The sequence below is a fragment of the Orycteropus afer genome, unplaced genomic scaffold (genome assembly GCF_000298275.1).
Source record: "Orycteropus afer afer isolate SDZICR_OR568_19922 unplaced genomic scaffold, OryAfe1.0 scaffold00210, whole genome shotgun sequence".
Taxonomy (NCBI): Eukaryota; Metazoa; Chordata; class Mammalia; order Tubulidentata; family Orycteropodidae; genus Orycteropus; species Orycteropus afer.
Window position 1 is genome coordinate 705613 of NW_006921797.1, and position 24108 is coordinate 729720.

The window sequence follows — 24108 nt, forward strand, 5'->3', positions numbered from 1 at the left end:
AGAGTATGGAGGGATGGAAAATGGGAAGAGGTAACTATGGGGAGGAAGTGGGAGGGGAGCTGTTGCATTGTGGTAAACTGTGGTCAATGTCACGAGACAAAGTATATGTGAACTGCTGTATGGAAAGTGAATTTGCTCTGGAAACCTTCACCCAAATCACAATAAAAAAAATAATAACATAATATACACCTTTAACATTAAATTTAAAGAGCTTCAAATTTTTCTCTTTCTTCAACCTACAAACCCTCCACTCTACTCCTCCCACACATCTACCAAGTGCCCCTTTGTGTGTCCCTTTTTCAAAGAGCTCCTCGCTGACCTTTTCCCTTTGGGGATTATCATGCTTACAGCCATTCTGTTGTTCTTCTGATTATTTACTTATGTCTGTTTCCCTAAGTGGACTTTGAGTTCCATGGAGACAAGTACCACTTTCTCTTTGTTCACCAGCAAGCACACTCTTTAGCAGGAAAGAACCGATCCTCATCAAATGGATGAAAAGCATGTAAAACTGACCATAAATTTTCAGTCAGAAAACAGCAAAAAGTGGCAAGTCCTCAGATACCAAGATGGGGGATAAATGGATATTTGATATACTTTTTATTAATCACTATTAAGACCATTAGGATTTCAATGTGTGTTGGACTCCACATGGACAAACTGCCCTGTGCTATTTCTAGCATGTTGTCTACCCTTCAGTCTATCTTGGCACACATGTGTCCTCTTCCATACTTGAACCAAGGTAGACACCTACCCACTCTGGAAGATACTAGAGATTATTTTCTAAACTTAGACAGTAGCTGCCCATGAGTCACCAGCTGCAGCTCTGCAATGCTGCAGCTCACTGTCCTAACCACAACAAAAGGAAGAAAAACCACAGACACGGCCACCCTGCCCCAAGGTATGGGAAGAAGAAGGAAGCCTTGCACATGCCCGGTCAGGAAGCATTCTGAATCAGTGCACTGCAAATTACAAGTGGTGAAGGACCAGTTTTCTTTTTTAATTTCAACTCATGTAGATGACACTTTTTAAAAATACAGTAAACATGTTGCTGTTGTTGTTAGGAGCTGCTGAGTCAGTTCCGACTCATACTGACCTATGTACAACAGAACGAAACATGGCCCAGGCCTGTGTTATCCTCATAATCCTTGCTAGGTTAAAGCCTCATTGTTGCAGCCACTGTGTCAACCCATCTTATTGAGTGAGGGTCTTCCTCTTTTTCACTGACCCTCTACTTTACCAAGCATGATGTCCTTCTCTAGGGACTGGTCCCTCCTGAGAACATTTTCAAAGTACAGGGGACAAAGTTTTGCCATCTTCATTTCTAAGGAGCATTCTGACTGTACTTCTTCCAACACAGACTTTTTTGTTCTCTGGCAGTCCATGGTATTTTCAATATTCTTCACAAACACCACAATTCAAATGCATCAATTCTTGTCCAGTGAATAATGTTCAAATGAGACAAATGAAAATACCATGGCTTGGGTCAGGCACACCTTAGTCCTCAAGGTGACATCTCTGCTTTTAACACTTTCAAGAGGTGTTCCACAACAGATATGCCCAACGCAATACATCATTTGATTTCCTGAGTGATTTAATATATGTTGATTGTGGATCCAAATAAAACAAAATTCTTGAAAACTTCAATCTTTTGCAGTAGGTCTTTTGCAGCAGATGGGTCCAGGGCAATATGAGGTCTGATTTCTTGACTGCTGCTTCCATGGGTATTGATTGTGGATCCAAGTAAAATAAAATCCTTGACAACTTAAATTTTTTTTCCATTTATCATGATGTTGCTTATTGGTCCAGTTGTGAAGACTGTTGTTTTCTTTATGTTGAGGTGTAATCCATACCAAATCTTTGATCATCAGTAGATGCTTTAAGTCCTTTTTACTTTCAGAAAGCAAGTTTGTGTCATCTGCATACCATTAATTGTGCTCATGCTGAACTTGTACATAGACTCATTAACAACCTGTGACACATAGGTAACAATAAAAATAAACTAATAGAAAAATGAAATGCCACTTGTAAGACACAGCAATGTCAAATTTCTACAAAACCTTCTAAATGCTCACTCTCAATGTGCATATGTATTTTGTAGCAGATCTATATACAATAGCCCATGGACCAACACCAGCCTATGAAAGACAGATTGAGTAATAACAAAAAATGAAAATCCTAAATCCTCCAAGAAACTTCACTTAACAGCAGGGAGACATTGACCAAATAAATCACTGAATCTCTCCTGGCTCCTGTACATAAAGGAATAAAACTTATTTGGCAGGTCTGCTTTGAGGATTAATGATTAATATATCTTGGCACATAGAGTAATGAAATAAAAATGAAGCCATTATCAATACCACAAACCCACGTAGGCTGTTTTCAGTTTACAAAGATTGCCTTATCTAACCTGATCCCATTACCATTTGTCCAAATGCTCTCAGCCAGACTCATTGTTAGAAATCATGCCACATATACCCAAAAGATTTAAAAACAGGGAAAGCAAACAGATACATCAACGTCCATTGCAGCAGAATTTACAATAGCCAAAAGATGGACACAACCCAAGTGTCCATCAACAGATTAATGGATAAACAAAATACAGTACATATATGTAATGGAATACTATTCCACCACTTAGAGAAATGAAATCCTGATACATGTCACAACATGGATAAACCAAAAAAAAAAAAACCAAACCCACTGCCATTGAGTCGATTCCAACCCATAGCAACCTCCATAGGGTTTCCAAGGCTGTGAATCTGTATGGAAACAGACTGCCCCATCTTTCTTCTGCAGAGCACTGGTAGGTTCAAACCACTGACCTTTACTGGTTAACAGCCAAATGCGTTTACCACTACACTACCAGAGCTCCTTACAACATGGATTATCCTTGAAAATACTATTCTCAATGATATAAGTCAGACACAAAGGGGATAAATGTTATATGATCCCATTTATGTGAAATATCTAGAATAAGCAAATGCATAGAGACCAAAGTTTATAAGTGGTAACCATGGCAGGAGGGTGGGGAAATGGTAAGTTATCGCTTAAGAAGCACTGAGTTTCTGTTAAAGGTGATGAAAAAATGTGTAAACAGATACAGGTTGCAGAGTATGGTGAATATAATGTCACTGAATAATACACGTCAAAAATGTTCAAACAGCCAATGTTTTGTTACATATATTCTTACCATAATGTAAAACGATGATAATTTAATAAAAGTTTCAAATCAGTATCTCAGAAAAAAAGATAAATCATAAAAGAAATCACGTCACAGATGATACGGCAAAATGACCTGAAGCCAACCAAGACGGGTTTCCCAGCTCATATAGACCAGATGAGACCTAAAGGTGGGGAGGCAGCAGAGGTGCACCTCGTCCTGCTGCGGGGAGGAACTTACGCCCTCTGAAATTCCGGGATGCTGAAGATGGCCTGCATGACAGAACTGAGATAGCAGCTGTTGCCCAGGTTCTTCAGACCCGTGTACCCAGGGCCATACATGGGCTTCAGCTTCGTCCCCGACTCCTGGATGACTTCCCACTCGCTGACCCTTGGCTTGATGTCATTGTCCCGGAGCCCATTCTCTGTCTGGGGCAAAGTCATTAAAGAAAAACAATTTTAAATGTGATTGTCATTCACTGTTCGGGTCCCATGAATTAATCCTAATAGCAACAGATATTTCTGCCCCGGTTCTCCCCAATTAAATAGAGAAATAAAACTACTTAATTAAAAGAGACTGAGAAGGAGGGCAAGGGAAGGAAAACAAAAGACAAACAGCAAGTAGAATACTTACAAGGGAAGATACAATGCAACGCATCCAACAAAAAGGCAAAGCCGTTTGAGAGGAATAGGAGGGAAAAAAAACATGGAGCTTAGGGGATACCTTGGAGGAAGAAGGAAGTTTAAAGAAGAGGAGAAAAAAATAAACAAAAACAATGGCTATGAATGAGAAAGAAGAGTCAAAAAAGAATAAGAACATGAGGAAAGGGAGATGACTCAGGCTGGGAGGAAAGGGCTAAACCAAAACACACACATTTCAAATAGTTTCTCATAGGGAACAATATTATACCATCATAATAGGAGCTTGAAAACACAATATGAAATGAGGGAAAGCTTTTCCATCAGCAATAATGGGTTGGCTTATTTTTTCCACCCCTTAGGAGCTTTGCTTCCCTTCCTGAAATTAACCAAAATGATGTTGGTCATAGATAATTCTAAAGGTCATCATCTCTCCAAACGTACTCCTTTTACTATACATACAAAGAGTAATTTGTGCAACTCTCCATCAGTGGAGATAGAAATGTAGCAAGTAAACACCAACTAAAACATACAGTACTTGATAGGATGTCATTTCTATTACAGCATTAAAATATAAGCTAGTAACCAAAAGAAAACATTAATTATATTCAATGAGTAAATGTAATCATTAAAATCTAATTTCTAGAAAATGAAGATGTGTGTTACAGGATTTATATAGCAAAGAGACCAAATAATTCCCTCCTCACAAAGTTGGAATAGAAACAGAAGCAGACATTCTCACCCCATGCATGTGAAGCATGTCAATTCCAAAATGTGCTAAGTGCTTGGCCAAATGAGGATCTAAAACAGGCTCCTCTTCTTGAAAAGAATAAACATCTAGAAGGTGAAGAGAAAATAAAAACTGAGATTTGCAATCAAATTATGCAATGTTCAACGTCCATCTAGTGCACTCCTGCTATGCACCAGGCTTGGCATGTATGAATGAACAAAACAAACAAAAACCTTTGTCCCTGTGAGTTACATTCAGAGGAAGGACAGATGAAAAGAAATACCACAGTTAATAAGTCTATTTTTAAAATATAACCATATTATCAATTCTTTTAACATTTCATAAAAGCACAAGAAAAAAGTTTCCTTAAAAAAAAAAAAAGTGACTAAATTTAAAATAATAAAAAATTTGTTGTTGTTGTTAGGTGCTAGTAAGTCAATTCCAACTCACAGAGACCGTATGGAGAGGGTGACAGTGTCTGCCCATAGGCTTGGAGAACCCATAGGAGGACCGACAGAAGACATGGGCCCTCACAGGCAGCTGCACAGTGGGATCAGGATGCCAGTCAAGGACAATACAAACTTTGCTTACGAAATCCTCTGCATTCTCAGACCTATCAGCTTATCAGCTTCCAGCTCCATCCTGCCCCTCATCGCCTAGCTTAGTGTCCACACCTCACAGAGCTACTGAGGGATTTGTGAAGGTTGTGCAGTGTTTTCCACATGTGTTCACTTCATAACACGCATGAAAGATGATGGTGCTTGCATGATACACCACAGTAACTCACAAGGCTCTAGCCTCATAGCCCCAGAGAGCCACATTTTGGCCACACATATACCACATTCTTTGCATACTAGTGTTAGGAAGCTTTGTGCTAAGAGCGGCAGCTTCTCTCCTTAGGATCTAACATTGCATGTGGCAATACCTGGGATTGCTGTAGACTAAAGCTTGCTTCTAAAATGTGGTATATGGACTCAAAGCAGCAGCATCACCCGAGAGCTTATTGGAAATGCAGGCTATCAGACCCATTCCAGACGGGATTCTGCATTGTAACAAGACTACCAGGTGAACAGTAAACGCTGAGAAGCATTGTTTTCAAAAGCTATCTGATTCACTGCCTTACCTAACAGTGCTATGAGGCAGAGAAAATAGCTATTTTCAGGCCCATCTTGTAGATGACAAAAAGAGGCTCATAGAGGTTAAATGATATGCCTCAAACCTCACGGGTAGCCCAAAACCCAGGTATTCTGAATCCTGGCCCAGTCCTCTTCCCTCTACACAAGGCTATTTCTTAAGATTATCTCCAGACACCAAAGGACTTGATGAAGTGCCATTCTAGGCCCTAAACAAGAATAGAGACTCAAGAACCACGATGTCTTCACCCTAAAATTGAAAAACAAAATACATCACAGCATTACAAGAAAAACAGATCTTTAAAGACAGCTATCATTCTTTCCAAAACCAAAAAACCAAATTCACTGCTGTCAAGTTGATTCAACCCACAGTGACCCCTCCTTGGGTTTCCAAGGTGCTGTCTCTATGGAAGTAGATTGCCCAGTCTTCCTTCCAAGGAGTAGGTGGTGGGTTTGAACCATTAGCCTTCTGGTTAGCAGTCAAATGCCTTAGGCACTATGCCACCAGGGCTCCCTATCATTCTTTAGAACAGTAAAATATAGCTCTCAAAGGAGTAGGAAACCAATACCAGAAAAAAAAAGAAAGAAATGTAAATGTACAGAAGCTATGATGTCTGACCCAAACCTAGATATGCAGAGATGCATTTCCACCGAGGCTAAGTCAGTCTTTATTAATAGATGAAACGTTTCATAACTCTCTCTGGTACCCCCTTCCCCTAAAGGCTAATTTTAACTTTTGGCTAACATCTTCATTTATATGTATTGTTTAACATAATTCACAGCTCTCAAAAGCAAAACTAAACAGAAAACAAAATCTCCAGCCTACCAATTAAGAGATAATAAAAACTTAAATACAACAACAATCTCTGAACTAATGACTAGAAAAAATGTGTCAATGGTATTTTTAATCTATGATAAGTGACAGAGAAATACGACTCATACCAGCTGGAAGGTGAAACTGACACTTCTTAGACGCTACTTACTTTGATTATTATTAACTATGAGATAGTTCAAAAGACTTAAGACTTCACACCTCTAACTATCAGAGATCAGTCAGAAAATAAAATTCCTAGAACTGTACTGTTGGCACTGGCTTAGGAATTTGAAATAATCGAAAATCAAACCCATTATGTTCTTGAAACATTGATAAACTAATGTTTCCACCCTCTAAATGGTCATTAACTGCTCCAAAGATATGACAGACACAAAAGTTATTTCTTACTCCAATGACAAAAGCAGTTTTGTGAGTAACATATAAGATATCTAAAAATGAACTAAGATCTGTAATCTCGGAAATCATGAAGAATTTAGAAATGACATATAACCAGAAGGGAAAAAAGAATTTAAGTGAACTCAGGGGCTTAAAATGCTGCCCTATATATATTTTCATAGGGAACTTTCATTTCATCTCCAACTTCCATTTGTTGTTGTTGTTATGTGCCATCGAGTCGGACCCGACTCATAGCAACCCCTCCTTGGGTTTCCGAGGCAGTATCACTTCGGAAGTAGATTGCCTCATCTTCCTTCCGAGGAGTGGCTGGTGGGTTTGAACCACCAGCCTTCTGGTTAACAGTCAAGTGTCTTTAGGCACTATGCTACCAGAGCTCCTATAACTTCAGTTTAGCAAAGGTTTTACCTCAGAAATTACCACAGCCAATAAGTATTAGCCTCCCACCCAGCTACCCACCCAACTTGGCTTAAAAACTTAGAGCCAAGAATCAAAGGAAGTTCAGAGAGGAGTTCTCCCAGGAATAGCAGCTGCAGTGTTTCAAAAGAGTTCATATTAGAAGTCAATCCATCTTTGATTCAAGTTAAATAACAAGTTAACTACACAAAGTATGAGCTAGAGATCAATTAAGAAAAAAATAAAAGAATATATGTAGAATATGAATAGCTCACTGATGTGATTTTAAAAAAAAAAAAAAACAAAGCCACTGCCATCAAGTCGATTCTGACTCGTAGCAACACCCATTGGGTTTCCAAGCCTGTAAACCTTTGCGTAAGTAGATCGCCTCATCTTCGCGCAGAGCAGCTGGTGGATTTGAAGGGCCGACCACCAAAGTTCCTTATTGATGTGATACGCAGGTTAGAAAATAGTTCCAACATTGATTAAAGAAAAAGGTAAAGAGTAGAAATGGAGACTGAGACCAAGATGAAGACTGAGAATCTGTAAGAAATCATACCAGTATAGCAAAAATTTGTTGTGTCTAAATGGCAAGCTTATCAATATTTCTTTTTTGTTTTTCTTTTTTTCCTCCAAATTTACTGTAAAACTTTGATTGAAAAAAGACATTGTAGAGTAATTTCCAAAGATTAAAATGATTCTATTGGATGGTATGCTGTTAGGACTAGAAAGTGCCACTGGTCATCCTTGTTCATCCATATGGATCAACTCAAACTCATTTATTCAATGATTCAGTCAGTCAGTCAGTCATCATATTCCACAACTATTTACTAAGCACCAAATATATACAGATATACTGAGGATAGAATGTTAAATGAGACAAGCAGGGGGCCTCTATGCTCATTTAAAGTTTAATGTGTCAAATAATCTTAGAAAAAAATGCTGATTTGATGTGAAGGACCTCAGCAGACATTTTCTTGGCTATGGTTTGGTCATGCAACTTTAGGCTCTTTTCCTACGGTACAGAAAATGGCAGAAATCCAAATCCTGCCCTCAGGTTTCTATATGAGAGAGCAGAAGGAAGGGAGAGGCAAAGATGTTCTTCTACACTGGACAAGTTCTCACACTGAGACTGAAAAACAAAAGCAGGGAAATCAGCTTTGCTGCTTGCTCTCACAGCTCAAATAGAGAGAAAACCATTCCTTGACCAGCATTCCTGGTCAAACACCAACTAGTAAGTCAGAGAAGAAAGGGTGAGGAAAGGTTCTTAACAGCTGAGTGTTGATCTTTCTACCCAATTTGCATCTCTTGACCAAGAGAGTTACATTACGAGTGTGTGCCTAGAGGCCATCTGCCATAGACAGATGGAAAGAAAAGAAATGAGAGAATGCTCTCGCAATTAAACTAAAAAAATAAGCACAAAATGAATATGATCAGAAGCATGCAATATCACTTTAAATAGCTCCTAGTCCAGTCAAAACCTAGACTGTAGACAGGAAAGAAAAACAGGTAAAAGAAAAAAAAAAAAATGGCGATAAAAAAGAAAGTTGTTGTTGTTGTTGTTGTTATGTGCCGTCGAGTCGGCCCTGACTCATAGCGACCCCTCCTTGGGTTTCCAAGGCAGTATCACTACGGAAGTAGATTGCCCAACCTTCCTTCCGAGGAGTGGCTGGTGGGTTTGAACCGCCAGCCGTCTGGTTAGCAGGCAAGTGTCTTAGCCACTATGCTACCAGAGCTCCTAAAAAAGAGAGAGAGGAAAAAAAGAAAAAAGTAAATGAGAGGAACAAATTTGGTTGGTGTGTCTTCCTCCATTTATTTAATTCACAAATATTTATTGAGCACCTACTATGTACAAGGGGCAATGGTAGATGCCAGAGATACAATGGCACCCAATTAAATTTAAAGTGGCGCTCAGGCACTGCGGTCCTAGGTGACCACCATTAAACAGGCACAGGACCTTGCGAAAGGTGCTATGAGGAAGCAGCACTGGGCACTACAGTGGCATACAGTAGAGCACAAGCCAGATCAAAACCAGAATGAAGTAGTCGATGCCTTGAATCCAAAACCCTGGCTGTGAGAAACTCAAAAGAGCCCATCCCCAAGTCATGGGTGAAGAAAACCAAAGAAGAAAGACCAATGTGAAAATAATATTGAGCTGGTGCAGGGATCTGAAGGATGGGCAATTTCGCAGCTGTCTTGGGCATCCATGGAAGACTCTCCTACAATTACCCAAGGCACTGAAGCATCCATCTTCTTAGATTAATTAATATCCACTTGGAAAAAATAAAGCATCCACTTCTCCCTGCACTTCCTCTCATTCCCTTCCCCACTAAGAAATTCATCCTTGCTTTGCTAAACCAATGTGTCCTCCCACAGTAAAAAGCTTTTTGATTGTTTGTTTGTTTGTATGGTGATCTATTTCTTGGTTTGTTTGTTGTTGTACCCATGGGGACTCAGAGTGAAATTTGATATGGGAACCATTTTGACTACTCATGCCACTGTACTGGCTTAGCTTAGACAAAAAGGGCTTCTTGGACGAAGTGAAATCTAAGTTGAGACCTCAAGGATGAACAGGAGTTTGTCACCAACAGGTATATCCTTATTAGGGAAAAGGCCACCAGGATTATCAGATCACACTACCATAAAACATTTGAGTCCACTACCTTCTTGGATTCCATGTTCACTAAGCAATCTTCTAAATATAATTCAGATTCCCACAGGGAAGGAATGTACTAGTCAAGAAGACATAAACATCCCAATGACTGGCAGTTTGTAGTTCTCATTATAAGGTAAAAAATAAATGCCCTTACCTTTTTTTTTTTTTGTGATTTGTGTGAAAGTTTACAGAGCAAATTCACTTTCTATACAGCAGCTCACATATACTTTGTCTCATGACAATGACTACAATTTATCACAATGTAACAGGTCCCCTCCCACTTCCTCCCCATATTTACATCTGCCCTGTGTCCATCCCTCCATGTACTCCTGCCCCCTGAGCTATATCCCTGTGCATAGACAGCCCTTCTATTCTCCCATGATTGTCCTCTCCAAGGAGTGTATCTACCTAGCGTAAATGCCTGTCATATGCCTCATATGCCTCATATGCCTGTCTTTTGTTTGGCTGGAAGCCACAGGAGTGGGTTCAATTCCAGGCCTGAAGGGCAGCTAGGGACCACAGTCTCAGTGGTTCCACCAGGCTCTATCAAATCAGCAAACCTGATCCCTATTTTTTTTTCCCAATGATTTTGAGTTTTGTTCCACATTGTTCTCCCTCTCTATCCAGGATCTCCTCCATAGATCCCCCTCCGAGTGGTTGACAGTGGTAGCTGGGCACCATCTAGTTCTTCTGTTCTCATAGTCATACAGGCTGAGGATCACATGGTGTGCCAGTCCCTTGGTACACCATGAATCTTTGGTTTTCTTCATTTTTCTTTGCTCTGGACAAGGAGAGAGCCATTGTTGCATCCAGATGGCTGCCTGCAAGCTTTTAAGATACCAGTCGCTACTTGCCAAAGTAGGATGTGGAACGTTTTATGTAGTATGTTATGCCAACTGAGCTTGATGTCCCCTGCAACTATGGTCCCGAGCCCACAGGTACAACTACTCACTCCCTCTGGGTAGCTGGGTGTGACCAAGAAGTGACTACAACCTTGTCCCTTGTCAGTTCTACTATATACCTGGGAATTGTCATAGAACATACCAATACATTGTAGAAACACTGTCTGCTAATGCTATACATGGTCTTGGAAATGCCCTTACGTTGAGACTTCATTTCTGTGAGTTCAATTAGCCTGAGTCAACCTCATGAATAAGGAAGATCAAACCCTAAGCAGTTGTACCCTTATCAGGTGTTATCTACCCCAGGCCCAGACAGAGGGTATATTCTTCCTTCCTGAGCCTCAGCATCCACAAAGCTCCTCTTTAGCTACTTAAGAAACAGTACATGTGTTTATGAATTTGTTTGGCTTTTAAATAAATAAGCTACAGCTAACTAAGGAGCATTTCATTCAATAAGAAAAGAAAAACCTATACAATATCCACTAGAAAATCAGCATAAGAAATTCACCAAAAGAACTACAAATGACCAAAAATACTATGAATAATGTTCAGCTTCAGGAGCTCTGGTACGGTAGTGCCTAAGGCACTTGACTGCTAACCAGAAGGCTGGCGGTTCAAACCCACCAGCCACTCCTCGGAAGGAAGGTTGGGCAATCTACTTCCATAGTGATACTGCCTCAGAAACCTAAGGAGGGGTTGCTATGAGTCGGGTCCAACTCGATGGCACATAACAACAACAATGTTCAGCTTCACTAGTAACACCATTTTAAAAGGATACCATTTTTACCTGATCAAATTAGCAAGCATTTTGTTTTCCAAAATTTTAATACACAAAGTATTCAAAGATTTGTTGAAACGGGTACTTTCAAACACTGCTGCTGGTGGTAATCAAAATTGTTATAACTGTTTAAAGGAAACTCAGCAACTTAATCTTAAAAGGGTTCAAGCTTTTGGTCCTAGAAATTTATGTTCATCAGAATAGCAAAAACTTGTAACAACTACAGGGAAATAGTGAAATAATTTATGGAATTATCATGAAACACTGAAGAATACTTAATGACATGGAAAAATAAAATTTAATGTTAAACAGAAAAAAATAAGAATTAAAAATTTATACAGTATCATACAATTTTTATAAAAATGTATTGCATGCATATTGTTGTTGTTGTTATGTGCCGTCGAGTTGGCCCCGACTCATAGCGACCCCTCCTTGGGTTTCCGAGGCAGTATCACTATGGGAGTAGATTGCCAAACCTTCCTTCCAAGGAGTGGCTGATCGGTGTGAACCGCCAGCCTTCTGGTTAGCAGTCAAATGCCTTAGGCACTATGCTACCAGAGCTCCTCCATATATATATATAAGAACTGATTAAACCCTTAAAAAAGAAAAAAAGACTGAAAGAAAATGCTTAAATTGTTAGTAGTGATTTGTCTGAAGAGTAGTATTATTACTCATGTCTTTTTTTTTTTGTTTGTTTACTTCTTTAAACTTCCCTATTTTCTAAATATATTACAATGACCCATCTAGTCTTTGTATAATCAAGGGGGTCTTTGTATAATCAAGGGGTCTTTATATAATCCCTTCCTCAAGTTGAAAGAAAAGAAACTGTAGCTTTATTCTAGACAACAGTTTGAAAATATAAGTTTCCCACTAGGTAAAAAGCTTTTGGAAAATTAAAGCTGCATAGAGAATAGAATTAACTTTTGCCTTTATTATTAACATATGTCTAAACAGAATCAAATACTTTAAATCCCTATATACTAGTTGGTTCATTTAATAAAAGTATGTGTGCCTATTATGTATAAAGTTTTGTGTAAAGCCCCAAGATGAGTAAGAAATAGGCCCTTCCTTCAAAATAACTACATAGAAGAATTAAGTCATGTATACAAGTAGTTGTAGCGTTAGACTGTTCTGAGAACTAGATTTCTAATAACTTCCTACAAAATTACCATATAAGGCCACAAAGAAAGTAAGAAATTCTAAATTATTCTTCCCCTGCAATTTCATTCCATGGAATGTCTACATTGCAAACCTTTCTCTCTGGAATCCCCTAAAAGGACAAGAAAAAGGCCTTATTCGACAGTCATGCAACAACTACTTATTGAATACCGATGATACATAAGCACCATGTTGCACCTCTGAATACAGGTATGTGTCCTGAATTTTCTCCTTATATCCTGAAGACCTAAGAGCAGACCTGGCTTGCATACATGTTTATTTACTTTGGGAGAAAATGTCTGGTACCAGCATCTGGAACTCTGACAGCTACTTTTCTCTAATGAGTTACAATAATTCTACTAAATCTGGACGCAGGAGAAGTCTCCAAAATGTGAAACCAAAGAATCCTGGCATGACCCAGCTACCAAGCACCAATTATAAAGCAAGCGAAGACTGACTGAACCAGTTCAAGGGAAAAGAAATAGTTGGTGAGAAGTGCATTATTTAATGGAAACATCTTGGCCAATCAGCTCTGAGGCAGGCTAATTCAGTCACAGAAACAGATCAGAAGGAAAAAGAAAGAAAACAGATGTCTGTAAATTTCTCCAAAAACATCATTTTACCTTAAAGCAAAGAAGAAATATAAGAGAAAGTCTGGAAAGATAGAGAAGACTAATCTGGGTGTTGGGCCAGATTCTGGGTGTTGGTCCAGATCTCTGCTTCATAAATTATCTTCCATGACGATAGGATAACGTACTTTTATACCCAGAGAAGCTAGTGGCCTGCCAGATATTTACATTTCTTATTATTGACTGTGATATTATATCCCTTTTCTCTCACAAAATGGTAGAAGGAACTGTGGCAGTTAAGGTTATGGGTCTACTTGGCTGGGCCTGGTTTTGAGTAGCTGGGCAACTGGATGTAGTTATTTCCCATGGTGAGACTGGTAACCAACTCCATGGTGAAATCTACTGTGAGCAGCTGTCTTAGAGATGTGGTCTGCTTCCAGTATGTAAGAAGCAGCTTTGAGAAAGGTCTCTAGCTTTCTGACACATCTGGATCCTGCATTTGGCCCAGTCTTCATCTCAGTGGCCTGCCTGTTAATCTTGAGACTGTCTCTGAACTTGAGTGAGTGGTAAGCCGTGTTGCTTGATAGTCTTGGGACTGTGCCATTTTACTGTAGACCTTGGGTGTGTCATGCTCAGTAGCCAGCAGCTGCCTGAGTTAAGAGAAGCCTCCAGCTCCAGTGGGCCAGGACCAAGAGGCAGAGCTGAAGCCCAAAGTCAAGGGGCTTCTATGCAGCCCATAAAGCTGGCACTCTGAACTCAGCCTTCTAGCCTTCTAAACTGTAAGAGAAGGAGCTCTGGTGGTACAGTGCCTAAGGCACTTGACAGCTAACCAGAAAGGCTGGCAGTTGTTAAAGCCAACCACCTGTGGTTAAGTCTGTTAGAGTGGCACTAGAGAACCAACATAGGAACTAACTGTAAAAACATGCCAAAAGCTAATGTTTTAGAGCACCACTGTGAAAGCAAAAAACAAAAGCAAAAACAGACCTGATTGTGCAGCTGACACTACATGTAGGAAACAATTCTAACCTCTTTCACAAAAATCCATCCCTGCAAGATCATTTCAGAGGCTCTTAACACACAGTATCCTTTATAACTCTTCTTCTCCATAATTAATCCATTGTTTACCAAAATGATGCTAATCCTCGTAATGAATTCTAGAGCTTCCTCCTGTTGCTCCAATGGGGAATTTGATCATGCACATTCATTCAACAAGTCCCATTTCCTGCTCTTTGCTCTTAGCCAAGAGCTACATAGATAATAAAAACAATAGCAGCTGTTACTGAGACCTTTCTAGGTGAACTGGGTTAAATGCTTTATGCACAATAACAAACCTATGAGGGAGTTACCATATCATACTCAACATGAGGAATGTGAAGTTTAGAAAGAATTTTAAACTTATCCAAGATCACACAGCTAACAGGAGGCAGAGTCAGGATGCAAAGCTGGGTAGTCTGAGCCCAAAGCCTACCCTCTCCCACTCTAGGGATTATGGGCATGATGGCCTTGTCCTATCTAAGGGGAAGCCACTGTGAGTTGTCCAATTCATCCAAGGCACACTGACCTGCCCCATCAGGAGTGATGGTTCCCAGTTTCACAGCCAGTGGGTAGCCCGTGTCTCTGTAATGCTCCACTGCATGCCCGTTGCCCCCAGAGCTGTCAAAGAACCACTTCCCACACAGGATAGAGCCGTCTGTCAGATTCAGCCAGAGGTTTTCCCGCAGGTCACACCTGGCACACTTCCAACCACTGGAAAATCAGTGAAGAGCAGTTAGTGGAGCCACAGTGCAAGGCCTAATGAGAAAATTAACATCTCAAAAAAGAGAGTTTCTCAAGTGGAAGTCATGGGAAACGTTTAATGGAATAACAGAGACTGGTGAAGAGCTACCTTGAAAACATATTGCCCTCTGTCCCAGAGACACAGGACCATGCAGCAGCCTGCCTGCCTCTCATCCACAGACACAACCCCTCCAAGATGGCTCTTTTCCTTTAGAAAATTGATTAGAAACATGGGGACAGAAAGGAGGGTCTTTCCTCAAAATTTCCACATGAAGAAAGCCAAGCCTGAACAAATTTAAAACTATATGGATTTCATATGTACAAACATCTCAAGTTCTAGCACTAAATATGCACAATAAAATGACTTTAAACAAAACTCTACTATACTGCAATTCTCAATTAACTAGAAAGGAAACTAACTTAACCGAATTTTGGCTGTGCACTCCTATAAATACACCTGCACCTAATAGGAGGAGCAACAAATGTAGTCCAAAGAGTACTCCAGCCAAAGCCTTACAACCAAAAGACTGTTTTAAATTGGGTTCTGCTAAACAAAGAGTAGGAGCTCTGGTGGCCAGTGCCTAAGACATTTGACTGCTAACCAGAAGGCTAGTGGTTCAAACCCACCAGCCAATCCTCGGAAGAAAGACTGGGCAATCTACTTCTGTGGTGATACCACTTCAGAAACCCAAGGAGGGGTCGCTATGATTCGGATCCGACTCGACAGAAGTGAGTATAGTTTTGGTTTTGAGACAAGGATTTGAATGCAAATGGTTTGTTAGGGATGCGATCCCAAGAAGCACCACAGGGCAGCAGGGAAGGGAGACAGCAAGAGAAAGAAGTCGATGCAGATTTCATTAATGAGCAGCTGACTACTCTGGGCAACTAGGGCTCAGTCCAGCTGGGGAACCCGAGAAGACAGTCAATCTACCTGAGGGGCAGAAAAGCTGGATATTGATCCCACCACTCATTGATTGAAGGCTATTCCAGGGCTGGCAGTAGGCATGAATTCCATGATATTTCTCACTGTCCCCTACACAGGCCTATCTGGTTTTGGCAAACAGGGAAAGCCGTCAAGCAAAGAGTTGCAAGTGTTTGCAACGGGAAGCCTTAGGGTGGAGAATGGCTTTAGGGGTATGGGCTGGGCGTGAACAGCATCTACTACAAAAGTATACCCAATTTTGGAGCAAGAGATGTTGTTGTTGTTGTTATGTGCCATCAAGTTGGACCCAACTCATAGCGACTCCTCCTTGGGTTGCCAAGGCAGTATCACTACTGAAGTAGATTTCTCAACCTTCCTTCCAGGGAGTGGCTGGTGGGTTTGAACCGCCAGCCTTCCAGTTATCAGTCAAGTGCCTTAGGCACTATGCTACCAGAGCTCCCAAGAGCAAGAGATAGGGAAGCAAATATTTCTCTGGCCAGTCTTGGGGTAAAGTTGCAGTTCACTATCTGACTCTCACCTTGGAGGAATCCTGACTCCATTGTCCAACTGGGTGAGGTTATTGGCATATTTGGATACTGGCAATTCATTTTCCCATGTGTCTGGGTCTTGCTTTCTGTATGGAGATTTTGAGCTAAGAACTGCATCACAAGCAATTGTAACCTGTAAGACAAACCCAGATGTTACATATAAAAGCAGTCTGAGAGAATAGCAACTTCTAGAAAATGAGTTTACAAGTTTATTAGTAAACACCACTTAATTTAATAAAATTCTAACAGCACAACTACCATGAGAGTGAGACTGGTTTCTGGAAACCAGCACTTCCCCCTGGAACGAGCTAGGTTTTGTCCTCAGTCTAGAGTTTGTACTATTGACAATGACACAAGACAGCAATTAATCAATCAATCAATCCACCAGTTTGTAAGTTTAAGCTTAGAAGTCATATTTTAAAAGTACTACCTTTAAACAAGCAGGGTGTAAAGCATGAGGTGAACAATTTACAAGGGTCAAATTAAGTAGGGGATGCCCAGGATTTACCCAAGTGGTGTGCTTTCCTCCTAGCAAATGCATGCTCAGATATCCAATATCCTCAACTCATCACACAATGGCATGTGGTCAAGGGCACTCCAGTGGAACGTCAGCAGCATGGCTCCTTTTCTTAATCTGGTGCAAATGTGACCCTGGACAGGGGCATGCCTAGGTGTCCCTGTGCCAGACCAGTTCACATCACAAGCAAATCTGTAATGTCCAGCTTGGCACCAGCTGACCACGGGGGGACACGACGACAGTTTCTCTGCTTCTCCCAAGCCCAAACTGATTCTGGCAGTATGTCCAGCGTTACATCTGCTATTTGCTTAATGATATAGCTATTTCCAACTATCTTTAAAAACTTATAGTGTGGTGGGAATGTAAAATAGTGCAGCCACTTTAGGAAACTGTCTAGCAGTCCCCCCAACAGTTGAAACAGAGCTGTCATGTAAGCCAGCAATTCTACGTCTAGATATCTGTCCGAAAGAAATGAAAACTAAGTCTACACAAAAACACGTACATAATGTTCATGGCAGTGTTATTATTGAGTGGAAACAACCCAAATGTACATTAACCAATTTAGGAACAAATAAAATGTAATATGTCCATACAACAGACATATTATGCAGCCATAAAAAGAATGAAGTATCGAAACATATTACGACATGAATGAATCTTGAAAACATATACCTAGCAGAAGAAACCAGTCACAAAGAACCATATAGTGTACATTTCTATTTACATGAAATGTCCAGAATAAGCAAATTCATAGAGACAAAAAGTAGATTAGTGGTTGCATAGGGCTGGGGAGGTGGGGGTGCTGGGAGGGTGACTAAGAAGGAGGTGGGTTTTCATGGCATAATGAAAATGGGTATTCTAAAATTGATTGTGGTAGGAGATGCTCGACTCTGTGCTATGATAAAAATTAAAAAAAATTAAAAACAACACTGAAAAACTTATATTCTACATCACTAACATGCTGCACAATTGGCTGAACTTCACACAGAATGTTTTACCCTGGTTGGCACTGGGGATTGACCTTAGAAATGAGTGACAGACAATGCAAGGAGTTCCCTTACCCACCATCCCACCCCTATCCAGCTCCAAAGCAAATCTTATCAGTTCTCCACTCAAACTATATTTGGAACCCACCTCTTCTCAAATTCAACCACACTGTAGTCCCAACCACCATCGTGGCTCTCCTGAATAACTACACAATAGCTTCCTCACAGGTCTCTTTTTTCCACCTTTGTCCCCTCTTCTCTGTACAGCAGGCAGAGTGATCTGTGAAAATTAGACTCTATCATTCCCAGCTTAAAACTCTCCATGGTTATACTGAACACCACCAACTAATGACACTGGGTGAGGCAGGAATAAAGAATGGGTCATTGTGTTCTAAAAGCTTATACTCTGTTATGGATCAGGCACTTATAGACGTAGTTAAACCTCTGAGAAGAGATTTTCTCATTCATCTCTCACAAGTGCTGGTTATACACTTATGAAAGAATTAGCCTTTCCTTTGAATTATGTGGAATTCATCTCCCACCCATTCCAGGGTTGCTCCTAGAAAACAGGCCTGAGTTCACCAAAAGCCCTTCTGGATGTTATGAGTTGGGGCCATGCTGTCTTCAGCACTTCTGGGTACAGAATTCTAATCCGTTTAGTTTGTTCTGACATGATCTCCTTCTTTGTTTCACCGATGACCTGAATTGTTCCCTGTCCTCCTCTACATTGTCTCTACCTCCATTAGATCTTTTTGTGTTCTGGTTTACAATGCACTGTGATTTTGACCAAGATTTGGATATATTGTCCTCTCTTTACTTTGAATGTCTTTCCCGGTAATACCCAAGATAACTTCCTTAGACTTCCAAGCCAGAATAAAATACTGATCTAATGTTTCCAGAAAATCATCTAAAATCCCTGAAAGCCCCTTTTTAGTTGGTGTAACTGAAGGTCAGGATGTATCACCTTATAATTATACTGTGAATTACTCTTTTCTGGATTTGTTACCTGGAGTGCAGTGGAGCTAGTCCTGGCTCCACCCCCAAGTCTCTGTAAGCCTCAAGTTCAATCATGGACTGGAGCTGGCTCAAACCAGCTCACAAGAACCAACTGTTAAATTTTAATAAATTTTGCAAGACAGTTATTAAAACAAATATTATTTTAAATTAAATTATATAAAATTACAATTAAATAAAATATAATTAAAGGTAATAAATACTCAAAAGTCATCATTTCCTAATTGTTTCACTATTATCTCACTATCATGTGCTTTTGAGGTTATTTACTTTTTTGAATTTTATTTTGTTTTTGTTGTTGTCGAGGATATCCACAGCAAAACATACCTACCTCAACAGTTTCTACATGTACCACTTAATGACACTGATTACATTCTTTGAGTTATACAACCATTCTCACCCTTGTTTTCTGACTTGTTCCTCCCTCATTAACATAAACTCACTGCTTCCTAAGGTTCCTATCTAATCATAGCTCTAGAAAATCTGTAGTCCATGACCACTTGAATTTCTGTTCTATGTTTTGCCCCTTTTGATCAGGATTCCTCTATAGAATCCATGATCAAAATGTTCAGTAATGAAAGCTGGGTACCATTCAGCTCTTCTGGTCTTGTGATAGGTGGAACTGTGTGTCAACTTGGCTGGACCACAATTCTGTGTGGTTCAAGCCTTGTGATGTGGGTTATTTCCATGATGGGATCAGCCTATCTGTTGAAAGGGAGTTTCTCTAGGGGTGTGGCCTGCTTCCAATATATTTATGGACATCCTGGGAAAAGAGACACTCTTCTGTGGATCAGGATCCTGTTGTGCTGCCTACAATCACCTGTGAGCAAACAATCCACCATTCGTCCTGGAGATCTTGGATTTGTCATTCGTTGGAGTCAGCAGACGGTGTACTGCCTGCCAACCTTGAGCACCTCAGCCCGTGCAGCTGTGTGAGTCAGAAAAAGTCTCCAGTTTGATGTTTGATCCAAGAACTTGGGACTTGCCAACTTCTATAAGTGTGTGAACCATTTTCCTAAGATAAATTTCTCTTTATCTATATGTATATATAAGCTTTACTGGTTTTGCTTCTCTAGAAAACCCAGCCTAACACAGGTCTCATGGCAGAGGAGGCAGTTTGCTCATGCAGGCAATCAGCCACACATTCTATTTCCTCCTCCTATTCCTGACTCTCCTTCTTCCTCTGTTGCTCCAAGATAATAGAGATCAATTGTTGTAACTTGCACAGCCCACTTGCAAGCTTTTAAAACCATGGCACTGTGAAACAAACTACAGGATAGAATACATTTACTATCATTATTTAGTTTTATGTTATCTGAATGTTGGAAGTTCTATATAATGGCACATGACTACACATTTCTTCCCAATGACACAGTCAGAGATATCACATCAGCAGCTTGAAATCAACCATGTGGGAGTATTTACACCATGGAAATCAGTAAACACCACAGAGAGCCATGAGCATACCACTGCTCAGGTTCCTAAGGTCCAAAATGAGGTGCTGAAGTTCAGACTCCAAAACGTAGGCTGGGCCCAACAGGCTATGTCTCTCTGAACTTTGTATCACATTCTGTTATAATATATAGGGGTTACTATCTGAAACTTAAATCTTCCTTTGTTGGGAAGCTCTAGAGATTAAGAAAAAAACACCTGGTCGGGCTTTGAAGTTCAATTTTTGTCATTTTAAACTTTTTTTTCCAAAAAATTATCAAACACTAAAAATGCAGCAAAAGCACCATGAAAAGATAATACAGTGGCTAACATATTTTAGCATAGTGCCTAAGGCACTTGACTGCTAACCAGAAGGCTGGTGGTTCAAACCCACCAGCCACTCCTCAGAAGGAAGAATGGGCAATTTACTTCCATAGTGAGACTGCCTTGGAAACCCAAGGAGGGGTCACTATGAGTCAGGTCCAACTCAACAGCACATAACAACAACAACATATTTTATGTAGTCCTACTGCTCACCATCAGATAAATGCACATTTTTTCTTCTGTCTCCCCATCCCACCTTCCAAACAATTTTTTTCTTAAAAATTCCTTAAATATTTCTCACTTTTACAGAAATCAACAATAACAAGATGAACAGAAAAAGAGCAAACACATGGAAACTGAATAGCACCCTTCTTGAAAATGACTGGGTGATATATGAAATAAAAATGAAATTAAAAAACTCATTGAATCAAACAAGAACATACCAAAATCTCTGGGACAAAGCAAATGCTGTGATTAGAAGCCAATTTATAGCAATAAATACACACATCAAAAAAAGAAGAAAGAGCCAAAACCGACACCTCAACCAAAGCCTACAGTCACCACAAGAAAAGAAATAACAAAGGTTGGAGCAGAAATAAATGAAAAAGACAACAGAAAAAATCAGTAAGACTAGAAGTTGGTTCTTTGAAAAGATTAATAAAATTGACAAACAACTGGTAAATTTTATAAAGGAAAAGAGAGAAAGAATACAAATAACAAAAATAAGAAATGAATTGGGAAACACCACAACAGAACCAACAGAAATTAAAAGGACAGTATCAGGATACTATGAAGAACTATACTCCAACAAATTTGAAAATCTAGAATAAATGGACAGATTTCTAGAAACATACCATTTACATAAACTAACAGAAGCTGAAGTGGAAAATTTAAACAGACCCATAACAAAAGAAAAAATTGAACAGGTCATAAAAATATTACTAACAAAAAAAAAAAAAAACCTGGCCCAGACGGATTCACTGGTGATTTCACCGAATGTTCAGATAATTGACACCAATCCTACTCAAACTATTCTAGAACATAGAAAAGGATGGAATCCTCCCTAATTCATTTTATGAAGAAAGCATAACCTTGATACCAAAACCAGGTAAAGACATCACTAAAAAGGAAAATTACAGACCAATATCCCTCATAAATATAGATGCAAAAATCGGCAACAAAATCCTAGCCAATAGCCTCCAACAACATATCAGAAAAAAATAATACATTATGACCAAGTGAGGTTCATATCAGGTATGCAAGGATGGTTCAACATTAGAAAAACAATCAATGTCATCTACCATGTAAATAAAACAAGACAAAGAACCACATGATCACATCAATAGATGAAGAAAAGACATTTGATAAAATCCAATACCCATTCCTGATCAAAACTCTCAGTAAAACAGGAATAAAAGGGAAATGCCTCAACATAATAAAGGGTACATAAGCAAAACTAATATACAACATTCTTCTCAACGGAGAGAGACTGAAACCATTCATTCCCCTTGCAAACAGGAACCAGACAAGGATGCCCTCCTATCACCACTTCTATTCAACATTTTATTGAAAGTCCTAGCCAGAGCAATAAAGCAAGAAAGGGAAATTATTTCACCCAAATCAAAATAAAATTTAAAAAAAAAAAAAGAAAGGGAAATTAAAGGCACCCAAACGGGTAAGAAGAAGTAAAACTATGCCAATTTGCTGATGATACGATCCTATACCTAGAAAACCCAAGAGACTCAGTAAAAAAAACTACTGGAACTAATTGAGAGATTTAGCATAGCGGTGGGATACAAGATCGACATACAAAAATCAGTTGGATTCTTCTACACCAGCAAAAAGATTGCTGAAAAGAAATAAAGAAATCAATACTACTTACAATAGCTACCAAAAAAATAAAATACTTGGGAATAATTCTCACTAGAGATACAAAGGAAAGAAAAGCCAGGGAGTCCAGGACAGAGCGATCAAGCAGGAAAGGGATCCAGGTAAGGAAGGGGAGGGACCCAGGCCCCATCCTCCCAAGCGGCAAGAAAAGCAGAGGGGAAAGGAAAGGAAAGCCAGGGAGTTCAGGACAGAACGAGCAAGTGGCAGGGATCTAGGTAAGGTGGAGAGGTTCTGAACAGCTAAGGGAGACAAACTTGTCTGTCCGTTTGTCATACTGTGGTGGGTGTTGCTGTGAGGCTTGAAGCTATGCCACTGGTGTTTCAAAGACCAGGGGGGTTGCACATGGTGCACAGGTTTCAGCATGGCTTGCAGACTGAGACAGACTAGGAAGAAGGAAGAGGCCATCCACTTCTCAAAGAATTGGCCAGGGAAAACCTTATGAATAGCATAGAAACACTGTCCGTTACATTACTAGGCAACTATATGAATAGCCCGGAAACACTATCTGATACAGTGCAAGAGGATGAGCCACTTAGGTCGGAAGGCTCTCAAAATACGACTAGGAAAGAGCTGCATCATCAGAGTAGAACAAACCTTACTGATATAGATGAAGTAAAGCTTTCAGGACCTCCATTTGCTGACGGGACACAACTCAATATGAGGAGAAACAGCTACAAACATCCATTAATAATCAGAACATGAGATGTATGAAGTATGAATCTAGGAAAACTGAAAGTTATCAAAAATGAAATGGAACACACAAAGATTGATATCCTAGGCATTAGTGAGATGAGATGGACTGGTTTTGTCCATTTTGAATCAGGCATGATCTACCATACCAGGAATGAATGACAATTTGAAGAAGAATGGTATAGCATTCATCATCACAAAGGATATTTCAAATCTGTCCTGAAATATAATGCTGTCAGTGATACGATAAAATCCATATGCCTACAAGGAAAACCAGGTAACATGACTATTATTCAAATTTATGCACCAACCACCAAAGCAAAAGATAAGGAAATTGAAGATTTTTATCAGCTTCTGTACTCAGAAATTGACCAAATGTGCAATCAAGATGTGTTAATTATCACTGGTGACTGGAATGCAAAAGCTGGAAACAAAGAAAAATCACTGGTAGCTGGAAAATTTGGCCTTGGTGACAGAAAGAATGCTGGAAATCACATGATAGAATTTTGCAAGATCAACGACTTATTCACTGCAAATACCTTTTATCAACAACACAAGCAACAGATATACACATGGATGTCAGCAGATGGAATACACAGGAATTAGAATGACTACATCTGTGGCAAGAGGTGATGGAAAAGCTCAATATCTTCAGCCAAAAC

At 39.7% G+C, this 24108-nt stretch overlaps 1 protein-coding gene across 1 annotated transcript in view; it reads right to left on the reverse strand.

Annotated features, from left to right (window-relative positions):
* Window positions 1–24108, reverse strand: part of USP13 (ubiquitin specific peptidase 13) — a 164015-nt gene that overhangs the window by 64458 nt on the left and 75449 nt on the right. The window contains exons 5-8 of the mRNA XM_007948269.2: window positions 16585–16727; window positions 14910–15094; window positions 4541–4635; window positions 3401–3588 (exon numbers count right to left, since the gene is read on the reverse strand). Coding sequence (XP_007946460.1) covers window positions 3401–3588; window positions 4541–4635; window positions 14910–15094; window positions 16585–16727 — 611 coding nt within the window. The remainder of the gene's footprint in view (window positions 1–3400; window positions 3589–4540; window positions 4636–14909; window positions 15095–16584; window positions 16728–24108) is intronic.